At 33.5% G+C, this 15,704-nt stretch overlaps 1 protein-coding gene across 1 annotated transcript; it reads left to right on the top strand.

Moving 5' to 3' along the window:
• Positions 1-14,951: 14,951 nt before the first annotated feature.
• Positions 14,952-15,704, top strand: LOC129265415 (uncharacterized). Its single transcript, XM_054903412.2, has one exon. It carries the CDS (start codon positions 14,952-14,954, stop codon positions 15,702-15,704), a length of 753 nt encoding a protein of 250 aa, XP_054759387.2.

The raw sequence follows: 15,704 nt of genomic DNA on the forward strand, positions 1-15,704 counted from the left end.
TATTGTATACATTGCTCTGGGGTCAAAATGCTAAGACTCGCTTGTTATTTAATCCAACACATTCTGTTTTTGTTGTTGCTGCTTTCTTGCCAATGAGCACAGTTTGAGGCACGGATTCTATTTGTATGCTTTTCAAAATAACGTCTTTGGCTTATGCGCCATATATACTGCACATGCATACGGGGTGGTAATCACTGCTAGCAATCGCATTATAGCTAAACATACCCAATACCATAGATATATACACCATAGTTAGATACATGTACAGTATTGCCACCATAGAGATATATATACTAATATATATCTCTATGATTGCCACTGACTTTCCTGCTAATTTTTTTGCTGCACAGCGCCATCTTTTTCCATTTGTGTCAGACTTGGGAATTGAAGAGCGCCATCATATTCAACAACAACAACAACTACTACTACTACGTACAACTACTACTACTACCACTACTACTACTACTACTACTACTACTTTTGCTCTCACATTTATAATATATTGGATTTTATTGCAATAAAACTATCAAAATACAATCACAAGCAGTCAAATACTAAAATGAGTGAAAGTTTACATGTACAAATAGAAATATAACAAAATATAAAGTAAACATAAATAAATATTAAATACAATACAAATTCATACAGATAAAAAAGAAATGTATCATAAATAAATACCAAAGGCAATAACATAATTACTACAAAGTGTCACCAATGAAGAATAGGGGGAATGAAAGATTAGGAAGAAAGAGAGAGGAGAGGAAAAAGATGAGAAAGAAATAGGGATAAGACAAAAGAGAATGGAAAGCAAGAGGTGGAAATTGGAAAGAGAATAAGAGGCAGCCTTAAGAATAAAAAACTCATTATACAATACAAGACATTTGACAATGGTCACTAACATGTAAATAAAGTAGTGTTGTTATGTGATTTACTTGTACCCAGGCAGACAATTCCTGTTGTTTCCACTTCTTTTTAATTTACATCAATGATTGATTTTTTTTCTCCTGTCATTGTTTTATGTTTGTATATTGCTCATGTAAGTCACTTGGGTTAAAATGGAAGACTTTCTCTCCTTTCCCGGCATTGCTGTGACTATACGGTTCGTTCTTTCCATGTTCGGGGATAATGTTGAATGAATAATTAAGAGTGATGGTAATAATAATTGTGACGACGACGACGATGATGATGATGATGATGATGATGATATTGATAATAATAATAATAGTAATAATAATGATAATGATAATAATAATAATGACAATAATAATAATAATAATAATAACGATAATAATTCAATTCAATTAAATTTATTTCCCACATATTGAGTAAAAAACATGCAATATCAGTAAAATCAAATACATACATAGATAATAATACAAGTATAAATAGTTACAATATATTACATAAAAAGACAGAAGATCAAAATGTGGAGGGGATTGACAAAGGCCATATTAATCTATCAAGGTCAATCCCCAATGAAAAAAATGGAATACATAAATTACCTATGAAAAAAAGATACTTGACCTCAAAACCCCAGACAAAGCAAAAGAAAGTAAAAGACGAATAAAGGGGAAGGAGAGGCAAATATAAAACTACCATAAGGAGTAAGAAGGAAAATTTACATTTTCGTTTGAAATAATAATAATAATAGTAATAATAAAATAGTAACAATTAAGGTCTTACATCCTTCAAGAGTAATATTGGGAATATTACGAATGTAAAATATTTAGAATGTGAACATTTTTATTTACCTCACTCTCATATTCATTCATTTTGCCAACAGAGTGAAATAATCTTCTATCATTTTGTTTCCCCATTTTTCACTCCTCTCCTTTCTTCTTTATTTCTCTTACTTCCTCTTTCGCATTTGCTTCCTTATATAACTGGCAAGTGATAAGAATCTAGAGTCTATAGCGTTTGTTATGATTTTAGTATCGTTTGCTTTGCTGAACTCAAAACTAACGCATTCTAATACGATGAATTTTGTCTCTTACATCTGTCCTTCTGTAGATACTACTTCTTTATATGATTTATATATATATATATATATATATATATATATATATATATATATATAAAACATAAGTTTGGATTCAACCAACCTTTGGAACCACTTCGATCCCCTGGTTTTGAAACAGCTCATTTGATTTCTAACCAATGTCTGAAGGATGCAAATATTTAATGAATATGCAAAGTGAACTGAAAATTTTACTATACATTCTTGTATTTTATATCCGGCTATACGCGCGTGCAAATTTTCGTGCAATCAACGGCCGTATAGCCCAGTTAAGATAGGGTTAACGTTTTATTTGGATTTTTTTTCAGAATTATCCAATGCATGTAATAAAATATTGGAGATTCCATTATTTGTTTTTCGTCATTATATTTATTTTATTATTTTTTAGGGGCGTATTTTATGACTCTGATAAAAAACCAATAAAAAACAATGAAATTGGGCAGAGTAAATAATATTCGTTAAATATTTAATATTTTTGAGGAGCTGTAGTTTTGGGTCTCGTCTGCTTGTGAATATTGCGGTTTTTTATCTTTTTGTATTTGTTTATTGCTCTCTCCGCTTCCTTCTCTTTCTACCCTCTTTCTGGCACAAGGCATCAGTTAATTTGGAAAAGGAATCAGTATTTGTTTTTTAATCCATGGAATTGTAACCTCTTTTGTTCTTGAGTTGCTGTTTTAGTATTTTTGTTTTTTGTCTTTGCATTTGAAACACAGCGAGAAATAATTCAACGAAAACAATTAATTTCTCAATTTTGAGATCGGAAGAGAAAATTAATGCATATTGTATATATAACATTGGAAAAGTCAATAGTTTTTGCAAAGGGGTGGATGTGTGCATGTGTGGAGGGCGTGAAAGGCAAGAGCCGGGGCGTTCACACCTGTTATTCCCACCGACTGCGTAGACATATTCGCATTAGACCAAATGGGCATCAGGCCAAGTGGGAATTGGACCAAGATTATATATCAGACGACATGGTCATTGGACAAAATGGCACTGGACATGGTGGGTACACTTTTAAAAAGAAGATTTTTACAGAAGAACAACAAAAATAAATACATTTTACAGAAAGAAACAACCAAATTATTTTGTAACATAGTTAGAACACATTTTGGTAAATTACCAAAAACTGCTGCTCAAACTTTCATTGATTGGGTATCCAGTCAGAACTGACAGTGGGTAAATTCTCAAATCTGATTCCTCCAGGAGTCGTTGATGATCTCACACGCCACGTATCTATTTCAGGGGATATTGAGCATCAAAATTTCGTGCCGAATATAATATAGGAGACATATTGTAGTTTGCAGATGAAAGCCCTGTAAGTCTATCGATTAAAAGGTTGATTTTGGCTGTTGACGAAACTAATGACTCTGGCGCGGTCATGATCTTAGTTTTATTTAACATAAATTCATTCATTTATCTTGTAACCAAGACACGTCAAGAGATTGTCTGACCTCGTTTTTAACCTCGTATCTATTATAATGTGCCCTTTGATTTCTCTTATCTTTTTAAGACGCCCTCGCCGAATCTGTTTCAATGGCTTATTTTATACCGTTAAGATTAAAAAGTTTAACCGAGGAAGCAGACAATATTCTTGCTCGGTCGCGACATTACTTCATGCACTGGAATGTCTTATTGTATACATTGCTCTGGGGTCAAAATGCTAAGACTCGCTTGTTATTTAATCCAACACATTCTGTTTTTGTTGTTGCTGCTTTCTTGCCAATGAGCACAGTTTGAGGCACGGATTCTATTTGTATGCTTTTCAAAATAACGTCTTTGGCTTATGCGCCATATATACTGCACATGCATACGGGGTGGTAATCACTGCTAGCAATCGCATTATAGCTAAACATACCCAATACCATAGATATATACACCATAGTTAGATACATGTACAGTATTGCCACCATAGAGATATATATACTAATATATATCTCTATGATTGCCACTGACTTTCCTGCTAATTTTTTTGCTGCACAGCGCCATCTTTTTCCATTTGTGTCAGACTTGGGAATTGAAGAGCGCCATCATATTCAACAACAACAACAACTACTACTACTACGTACAACTACTACTACTACCACTACTACTACTACTACTACTACTACTTTTGCTCTCACATTTATAATATATTGGATTTTATTGCAATAAAACTATCAAAATACAATCACAAGCAGTCAAATACTAAAATGAGTGAAAGTTTACATGTACAAATAGAAATATAACAAAATATAAAGTAAACATAAATAAATATTAAATACAATACAAATTCATACAGATAAAAAAGAAATGTATCATAAATAAATACCAAAGGCAATAACATAATTACTACAAAGTGTCACCAATGAAGAATAGGGGGAATGAAAGATTAGGAAGAAAGAGAGAGGAGAGGAAAAAGATGAGAAAGAAATAGGGATAAGACAAAAGAGAATGGAAAGCAAGAGGTGGAAATTGGAAAGAGAATAAGAGGCAGCCTTAAGAATAAAAAACTCATTATACAATACAAGACATTTGACAATGGTCACTAACATGTAAATAAAGTAGTGTTGTTATGTGATTTACTTGTACCCAGGCAGACAATTCCTGTTGTTTCCACTTCTTTTTAATTTACATCAATGATTGATTTTTTTTCTCCTGTCATTGTTTTATGTTTGTATATTGCTCATGTAAGTCACTTGGGTTAAAATGGAAGACTTTCTCTCCTTTCCCGGCATTGCTGTGACTATACGGTTCGTTCTTTCCATGTTCGGGGATAATGTTGAATGAATAATTAAGAGTGATGGTAATAATAATTGTGACGACGACGACGATGATGATGATGATGATGATGATGATATTGATAATAATAATAATAGTAATAATAATGATAATGATAATAATAATAATGACAATAATAATAATAATAATAATAACGATAATAATTCAATTCAATTAAATTTATTTCCCACATATTGAGTAAAAAACATGCAATATCAGTAAAATCAAATACATACATAGATAATAATACAAGTATAAATAGTTACAATATATTACATAAAAAGACAGAAGATCAAAATGTGGAGGGGATTGACAAAGGCCATATTAATCTATCAAGGTCAATCCCCAATGAAAAAAATGGAATACATAAATTACCTATGAAAAAAAGATACTTGACCTCAAAACCCCAGACAAAGCAAAAGAAAGTAAAAGACGAATAAAGGGGAAGGAGAGGCAAATATAAAACTACCATAAGGAGTAAGAAGGAAAATTTACATTTTCGTTTGAAATAATAATAATAATAGTAATAATAAAATAGTAACAATTAAGGTCTTACATCCTTCAAGAGTAATATTGGGAATATTACGAATGTAAAATATTTAGAATGTGAACATTTTTATTTACCTCACTCTCATATTCATTCATTTTGCCAACAGAGTGAAATAATCTTCTATCATTTTGTTTCCCCATTTTTCACTCCTCTCCTTTCTTCTTTATTTCTCTTACTTCCTCTTTCGCATTTGCTTCCTTATATAACTGGCAAGTGATAAGAATCTAGAGTCTATAGCGTTTGTTATGATTTTAGTATCGTTTGCTTTGCTGAACTCAAAACTAACGCATTCTAATACGATGAATTTTGTCTCTTACATCTGTCCTTCTGTAGATACTACTTCTTTATATGATTTATATATATATATATATATATATATATATATATATATATATATATAAAACATAAGTTTGGATTCAACCAACCTTTGGAACCACTTCGATCCCCTGGTTTTGAAACAGCTCATTTGATTTCTAACCAATGTCTGAAGGATGCAAATATTTAATGAATATGCAAAGTGAACTGAACTCAAGTAATGAAAACAATAAATGTGTAGCGCTCAGGTATTGCTTCAAAATACCTGCAAATTCTCTTGTCTGGGATGTTATTGTTTTTTTTAAGGCTGTTCCTTTTGTAAATATATTTTGTCCTTGAGTGCAAACAGTTTCCTACATTCTGGAATGTGTTTATTTACATTGACACCCGTGAACTCCATTTATAATTCTTTTCAATGTAATGAAAACGATGAACACGCCAGAGCCGCCAGTCTGTAGCACAAAAATACACATATATTTTCAATAATTAACCAAAACAGATATCTTCGAACCCTTTCCATGCACGTGGTAAGGTTTTCTTAGAAAGAAATTTGACAATTGACTTATTGAATATTCAGCTAATCACCCCTAATCACATGAACACCATTGTCTTGATAATGCCTTTTGTTCATTTGATTTTGTATGTATACATAATGACTGTCGTTTGTATAATTTGTCATGTCATTAGACAGTTGAACAAATAGATCTATGGAGTATGGGTACTTTTTGTTGCTCAGAATTTACCTAAAATTGAAGGCAGGGAAAGAACCGCGACTTCCTCATAATGACACTAAAAATCAAGCAAGTTTTAGGGCACCAGCGGGACGTTTAATACCACTGGACAAGCCCTCGGAGGGGTTAGAGTGATATCCCCATAAATTCCATTTACAGGGAATCATGTTTCAATTGAAACGTTGGCACTGTTGTTTGATCAGAATTATTTTTGTATAGTACTCAGTCTGATTCTAATTCGACCATGCACCTTTTAGTCAGGTTCACTATGTTCATATTTGAGCTTTCGCCGGATCTTATTGGAGAAATTGAAAACTACACATTTTTGGAAAGTTAATTGTATAAGGATCCAGAATAGCAATGTTTCCATTTGCACCCGTGACCTGCATAGCCGCCATTTTGTATTTTTCAAAATGGCCGCCAAAACAGGGTTGTCGACAACATATCGGCTTCTAAGTAACCTAGAATCATGATTTTGACACCTAAGACACCATTTATGAGGTTTAGGAATCTATTGGTATAAAAATAATCAACTTTATTAAAAAACAAAATCATTTACATGGTATTTTCTGTCCCTTTCTTCATATTTCCAGACTCAACTCGTATTAAAGTTCAAATTAAGTATTCCAATTTAAGCGATCAGTAAGGGAAATGTTAAGCCAGTGTGTCATTAATACTTTTTCTAAAAACTTAGCATGTGTTTCAGGTTACGTGATCAAGGTCAAAGGTCAAATAGGGTAGCTGAACTTTGACCATGTTAGGGTATCAACTTGAAATCCGAAACAAGCTTAAGTTTCGAAAGATCATTATAACTTAGAGAGGATATGGGTAATAAAGTATCACAGATCATCTTGAATGAGTTTCATCAAGTCTGTGACATGATCAGGGTCAAAGGTCATTTAGGGTTAATGCATTTTGACCATGTTGTGATTTAACTATTCAAAACTCATCAGATTATCCAATGCTAAGATTTTAATTTTTCAAACTTGGCCTAATTTAGCAAGTCCCTATTTTATAAAACTTCCATATAATGGTCATCAAGTATCAGAAAATGGATAAATGAATTTCAGTCCTCCATGTGAAAGTAATTGGTCAATTTTGAGTCAAATAAAAGTCAACATAAAGAAAATTACAAAGAGATTAGATGAGATTTTAAATTTTCAATAAAATTGAAATTATCCATCAGTATTAAGTTAAACATGGATATAATGATTAACAGGTATCAGGAATTAGATTACTACGATTTAAGGTTATACTGGCTCAATGTCAAAGGTCATTTCAAATCTTTAATGGATAAGAATATATACTTTGCTCATAATCTTGAAATACTTTTGATATCACAAATCTTATAAAATGAAAAGGAAGCTTTTCAGTCAAGGTGAAAAGTCATTTGATGTCAACGAAATTTTTATTTAAGATGAAGATCGATGAATTGATGAATAAATGAAAGATATTTAAATTTTGAAGTCAGCACTGCTGCTATATTGAATTATTTAATGCAGGTGATGCTGCCTGGGGCATTCCACTTTGTTTAAGTTGAAAACGGTTGGCCCCCAACTAACGTTGGAGTCGCCAGTGACCTGAAATTTCATTCATTATTTATTTGATAACTTTTTTTAAAATAAAATATGTCCTTCCACTTTGAAAGTTACAATAACACTTTAAAACCTCACCTTAGTTAAGATTTTAATGTTGCTACCACGAACATGGTCAAACTTCATTGACCCTAAATGATCTTTGGCCTTGATCATGTGACAGCCTAAAAATCATGGAAGGTGACCAGTATACTTCATTGCCCATATCATGTTGTATTATCAACATCTTGTGGAGGCGCCTGGCTATACATAGAAAGTCCGGGGTTCGATCCCCGGCCGTGGCACCTATGCCCGTGAGCAAGGCATTTAATGTACATTGCTCTTTTATCCTGCTTTCAAATAAATGGAAATGCTATATGCATTATTGGTAACTTGGTGTGAACTCGTTTAAAAAAGAAAAAGAAACCATTTCAATCTTAACAAAGGATTTTATTTTGGAAATGGCATCATAGTATAAGGACATATTTGATCAATATTACATAAGTTATCGAGTATCACCATATCCAATGGAATTTCTGGTCACTTAGCTCACTTATAGCGAAGATCGATAAATTGTTGTCAAATTATACTAAGTTGAATAAATGACAGATCGCCTGCAGTACACAATCCAATTTACATGTAGCAGCAGTGATAACTTTGCAAATGAGCACCGTACTTGTAAGATGAATATTTTTATTTTCTTTTATGAAAAGAGAAACCCCGTTATTTGATAATAAAGTTTATTGACTTCAAATTACCTTTGACCTTTACTTAAAAACATGCTTTTCAATTCATATCATGTGTCATATCCAATACCGATCTCATACAAGTTTAACTTACTGTTATTAAGTATTTTTGCACGTAATTACACAGAATATACATTCTTATCCTAGTTAATTGATCTGAAATGACATTTGACCTTGTAGGCCCCTACCCGTAACCTGAAATATAATTTATATATATATATAATAATATATATAATATATACATATAATTTATATCTTTTAACCATTATATGCATTTTTTTCCTGACTGATAACTTCAAAAATATGTCTACAAGATAAAATCCTCACCTTTGAAAAAAAAAAACATGTCAATTAAGTTGACCTACGATTGGCCTTTGACCTTTGCCTAGTAACCCGAAAGTCATTGATTTGCTTACTTGATGACTATTGCATTGTATGAAAGTTAAATCTTATCCTTGATTAAGTTTTGTTTTGGTTAGTGAAACCACAACATGGTCAAATTGCATTAACCCAAGTGACCTTTGACCTTAATCATGTTACCTGAAACTCATGCAAGATGATCATTGATACTTAATTACCCAAATCCTCTAGGTTATGGTGAGTTTTCAAACACTCATCATGAATTGGTTAAGATTTCAAAATAATACCTCGGCCAACATAGCCAAAGTTCATCGACCCTCAGTGACCTATAACCTAATCACGTGACCTGAAACACATGCTAAATGATTTCAGAATCATGAATGAAACACTGGTTTAACATTTCCCTTACTGAAAGGTATGTTCAGGCCACTTAATTCGCAACGCTTAATTTGACCTTCAATGTCATTTCGAGTCTGGAAATATGTAGAAAAAGACAAGAAATATCATAAAAATGATTTTCTCTCTTGGATAAAGTTTATTATCTTTATACCAATGGATTCCTTTGACCTCAGGGATGGTGGTTTAGGTGTCAAAATCAAGATTTTAGGTTACTTAGAAGCCGAGATATTGGTTACAGTTCGTAATTCCGAAACACGAAAATTGCCTATACCCCGATGTTCGTTAATCCGAAAACGAAATAAGGTTCGTTGTCCCGAAGGTTCGTTAATCCGAAAACGAAATAAGGTTCGTTGTTCCGAAGGTTCGTTAATCCGAAAACGAAATAAGGTTCCTTATTCCGAAGGTTCGTTAATCCAAAAAATGAAAACCTGGAAAGCAGAGGAAGGGCAAGTGTGGTGGTGGGGGGGGGGGGGAACACAGTTGCTGTTCAATTGTTATGAGGATGGGAAGGCAAGGGCGGCCGAAAGTATTTTAGTTTGGGGGGCAAAGCCAAAAATGACACTCGTACGTCAAAATAGGCACTTTGGTGATATTTTCACCATGAGATTATCATCTGCGTGAAGTCATTGTGTGATTTATAGTAATTAAATAAAATAAAAACTTTTTGAAGTGACTTCTGATTATGGAAAAATGTATATTTAGGCTTTATTTTTCGCGAGAGAGTATAATGAGCGAGCGGTTTGGTAAAAATTCAAAGCTGAAGTTGTAAAACTCGTTTTTGGGGTCAATTACTGTTAAAATGGCATTATTGTGAGGTGTTGCCATGCGAGAATCACAAGCTCAAACTTTGGGGAATTTCAAAAAGAAATGAAAATAAAAAATTCCGAGCAGGTTTCTGCTATCATTAAAAAGATGTGCATCTAACCATGGAGCCTAGGGTCCATGATTGACCTCTTTATGATACTTATTTCCATAGGCGGCGGAAGCGGGGGGGACATGTCCCCCCTAATTTTTTTTTTTGCTTGTCAATTTTTGTTGTTGGTCCCCCCTAAAATTTTGGTTGATAACTTTTTTTTTTTTTTTTTGCTTGTCAAAAAATTTTGCTGGTCCCCCCTAATTTTTTGGGCTTCCGCCGCCATTGCTTATTTCACCAATCGAATAATGCGAGTGCGAAGTGCGAGCTGAAAAATTGTAATATTCCAGCCTGAAAATTAATCTAAAATGTATACTTTAAAAAGAGTATTTATTTTGAAAAAAAAAGGGAAATTCCAATTTTGAAAAATTAGCATTTCCCTGTTATTTATTTTGGGGGTGCAAGTGCCCCTGCCCCCCCCCCCCTCCGGCGGATCCAACTTTCGCTAACAGGGGAGGGGTCGAAATTTTTTCACCCAAACTTTCCCCGATCGGCAGCTCAAAGTTGATTTTTGTTTGTTTGTTTCTTTGAAAGGGTATAGTTCTAACAGTCAATAATTAGCTTTATTCTTATTAAAGAAAGTAAATATGTAATAATATCATAAGCACTTTTTAAATAATGCGAGCGCGAAGCGCGAGTTATAATTTTTTTTTGAAATATGATGGGCAATATGTTTGTGATCTTCAAAACAAGATGCCTATGTAACTAGATAACAACTGCGAGCAAGAAGCGCGAGCATAAATTTTAAATATAAGCACTGATCTGATTTAAACGGGACATGAGATTATCATCTCTGTAAAGAAGTTGTGTGTTTTGTAGTAATTAAGTTGAGCAAAGTTTTTTAATTGATTTCTGATTGATAAGATATCTATTTAGGGTTTTTTTTAGCGAGCAAGCGTAGCTTGCCAGCGGTTTGGAAAAAAAATCAAATCTGAAGTTGTCGAAATAGCTTTTTGGTCAATTATGAACCTAATTACTGTTAAAAGGGCATTCTTGTGAGATGTTGCGAGCGAATTACGAGCTCAAACTTTTGGAAATTTCATTTAGGCCTAATAAGACATACTAATTATAATAATATTGGTATTATTTACCAAGGGAAGCCACTTCAGTTCTGACAACGCTCCACATTAAAAAAAAACATTCCGAGCATTTTTTTGTAATCATGAAAAAATGATTAACATTGTTAACACTAGGCGTATAACGATCAATTAAATTTTATTAACATTTATATTCTTCATTACCATTTTATTATGATCATCGTTTGGATTATTATGATCATCATTAGTATTATATATATATTTTTTTTTTATATAATTACCAGCAGAAGCTCTTATTAAAAGTGACATCCCCTCCAATACAAATCCTATTATCTGGAGGTTACTCGCACGCGACCAACACACTTAATCCACTTAAACCATTTGCTTAGGCAGCAATTGCTCCGATAAAATCGAAATTAAGCCTAAGCTTGATCCGGGCGCCTATTCTTAATGCAATGCTTTGGCCACAACACACACATGTATCATCGTTCGTTATTACTATTATTGCATAATTTCCTGTTATCTTGTAAGGACAACATCGTTCTTGTGACCAAAATGAATTAATATCATTTTCGGAAATACGAACCTTATTTAATTTTCGGATTAACGCACCTTATTTCCTTTTCGGACTAACGAACCCTCGAAATTACGAACCTCACTTCGTTTTCGGACTTACGAACCTTCGGAATTACGAACCTTATTTCGTTTTCGGATTAACGAACCTTCGGAATTACGACCCTCATTTCGTTTTCGGACTAACGAACCTTCGGAATTGCGAACCTCATTTCGTATTCGGATTAACGAAACTTCGGAATTACGAAACTCATTTCGTTTTCGGACTAACGAACCTTCGGAATTACGAACCTCATTTCGTTTTCGGACTAACGAACCTTCGGAAATACGAACCTTCGGAATAACGAACCTTCGGAATAACGAAGCTTCAGAATTACGAATGTATGCGGAGATATTGTCGAAAACCCTGTTTTTGGCGGCCATTTTGAAAAATCCAAGATGGCAGCCATATGGGTCACCGGTGCAAAGGAAACATTGTTATTCTGAATACTTATACAATTACCTTTCCAAAAATGTATAATTTTCAATTTCTCACAAAAAAATCCTGCAAAATTACATAGCGAAACTGACTATTTTGATAAAGTCAACTTTAACTATTAACTTTACTGGAACCCCAGAGCATGCCACGACGATTTTACTACACTTCAATGCTAGTCATTTTCCCTAGACAGTATTGGACTTGGAGCCCGTATGGTATATTGGCTGGCCAACATGTTTGAGTAGAAATCTGGTCATTTACGTCAGAATTATGGGAAATCAACTAAATGTTTCATTAAAATCATGTCACTGTCAGAAGAATTCTGGATTTGTATTGAGTTCCTTTTACAATCAATAAATCTGTATCCCTTACCATTTGTCTGAAAATGAAACTTGTATCATGCCCATCCGTCATCTGTAATTCAAAGCAAATTCCTTTTGTTAATGTAACACTATCACATAGCTTGACACAATTCTTATTGATAGGATGTGTATGAAAATACCTCAGTGAACAAAAATGTTGTACCTCATCATTTCGACGACATACAATGCACATTCTTTAATCTAAAATACTTCATTACTTATAGTAACTTGGATATCACTGTTTTGTGAAAATAAACATAGAAATGCTATAACATATTTATTCTGCATCCGATTCTAATGAAATTCATAATGTTGTGCTTGATTTGGTTAGATTTGGCCTCTCTTCAAAGCAGTGATTTTATGAAATGACACTGGTTTACCTCCATTATCATAGGTCAAAAAGCAATTTCGGATAATAATGAAAAGTACACTTTAAAAAAAATAATGTGTATGGATATATGAATGATGAGATACAAAGGTCACATACCAAAAAGGTATAAAAGGGGAAGATCACCCTGAAGAAAAGTTTGTTATAAAATAGCAGAAAAAAAACGATTGTATTATTAACATACGTTTCGGTTTGTCATATTTATTTTCAAGCATTTTTTGCTTACAATGGCAATCCATCTTCTGCTACTGATTTTATGTTCAATGATATATGCCTGATTTATTGGCAAAATATATTTTTTTCATATTTACGTTATATTTTATTGTTATGTAGAAGAAAAATAAAAATAAATCAATCAAAATCAAAATGATTAAAAATATTGGTGAAGGTTTGAGGAAAATCCGTTAAAGATTTAGAAAGTTTTTAGAATTTTAAGTTTTTGGGTTTGTGGCGTTATAAACGGGCAGGTGCCCCATAAGTTATGTAATTTCAAATTACATGGATTTCATTTTGAATGGTTTCTGATGACTTTTTTGGTTTTCTTTTCATGATGGGGTGAGAAATGATTTTTCTATTGATATACAAAAGGTACAGTAAAAATAATTTTCAATTTTCTGAAAAAAATGACACTTCATTGATTTTTTTTAAACATACGCTATGTAGGAATTCTGCTCGAATACAACGTCACAAATCAAATAATTAAAATACTAATAACTTTTTAATTCTTTGATGGATTTATCTCAAACCTTCGGAAATACTTTTTCAAATATTTTTTTCTGCTATTTTTACAATTAACTTTTGTCTGGGTGAACTTCCCCTTTAAAAATGGGTTATCATTTATGTTATCATCAGTACATGCATCATTCATCGCGGATTTGGGTGCTTTACAAGAGCCGGATGTCATATTTGTTTGCATTCAGGAGTTTTTCAGAAGCGAAAATAACTTAGCCAACGAGGGACGGGAATTTCTTGTCATGATAGGGAAGGGTGAGAATAGAAATGTGGATGATATCAATGTGTACTCACCCCTGCCCTGGATAAGTTTGAACTATTTGTATACTAAGGATGCGAAGTGATCGTATGAAATTTTCAGGAGTAAACTTCTCATTGTGAACATATAAAACGGTGTGTATTCAGTGAATAGATTTTCTTAACAGTTTAAATTATAATATGTATATATATATATATATAAGAGGGGAAGCCTTTTCAGATTTGTTTCGATTCCTCGTCGGCTTCCCGCAAGAAGGGACCTATATAGCGCGCACGTGCGCAAAATGTACATTTTCGAGAAAACGCAAATTATGTTTTGACCATATTTTTGTGCTTTTAGCAGCTAGTGTATTATTTTCTGTCCTAATTCTCAAACTTTCTGACAAAGAAAGATTTTTGTTTCATTGATATTTGTTTATTTCATTTTAAAACACTATAAAACGCCTCTCCGGGAACGAAATGCGCGACCCAATTTCCAGAATAAGGACGCGTCTATGTGCGTAAAGCACGTTGGAATGTTTGTGCTTATTACGTCATAATGACGTCACATTTAGGTTCGAGAATGGTACCAGGAAAAAATTTCATGACATGCTTTTTCCATTTCAGCAAAAAAAAATTAAGAAAATGTCGATAACGGTCTTTTTGCGGGAAGGCGACGTCCTCACCGTTTCCGGCAGTTTATGAGATGATATTTTGCCAAGAAGGCCTTTAATATCATCCAAATCAGGTCGGGTCAGTGTGACGACATCGATTAACAGAGTATGCCAGGACTTAAGAAAAATCAATCCATAACGTTCGAAGATTTCATTGGAATCAAGTCTGAACTTCAAAAACTAAACAAAACACTAACATCACAACTCAATGAAATTAAATCTGGTCAAGATGAGCTTCGAAAATCTGCTGAGTTCTTTAGCGATAAAGTGGATGAGCTCACCTGCGAGGTGAAAAGGCTGAGTAGTGATAATGCTTCTATGAGTATGAAGAAAGAAAATGAGGATCTGAAAGCAAAGATGACGACACTTGAACACCAAGTGAATGATTTGGATCAATATCACAGAAGGATCAACTTAGAAGTGGCTGGTGTTCCTGAGAAGGAAGGTGAGAATGTGAGGGAGGCTGTCCTTCACGTCATGAAGAAAATTTCACCAGAGGTATCCAACGACGACATTGATGTAACACATCGACTTGGTCAGAGAAGAGAAGGTGGTCCAGCCAGACTAATCATCGTTAGATTCACGACCAGAAGGATGAGGGATACTCTATACTCAGGCCGGAAAAAACTGAGGGAAACATCAACCCGTCACCTGGGATTCTCAAGAGATGAAGGAAAGGTGTTCCTCAACGAAAATCTAGCTCCAGCTAATAAGTCTCTCCTGAAGAAGGCGAATGACGAGAGAAAGAAGGCGGGATACAATTTCTTATGGACAATGAATGGCACCATTCTGGTGAAGAAGAGCCCGAATGTTCCACCGGTTGCTATTCATCGAGAAGAGGATCTGAACAAAATTAAGTAA

This window comes from Lytechinus pictus, chromosome 7 (assembly GCF_037042905.1).
Source record: "Lytechinus pictus isolate F3 Inbred chromosome 7, Lp3.0, whole genome shotgun sequence".
NCBI lineage: Eukaryota > Metazoa > Echinodermata > Echinoidea > Temnopleuroida > Toxopneustidae > Lytechinus > Lytechinus pictus.

What these genes read in the sequence shown, in the direction of transcription:
- LOC129265415 (XM_054903412.2), top strand. Translation starts at nt 14,952, where the DNA reads ATGCCAGGACTTAAGAAAAATCAATCCATAACGTTCGAAGATTTCATT.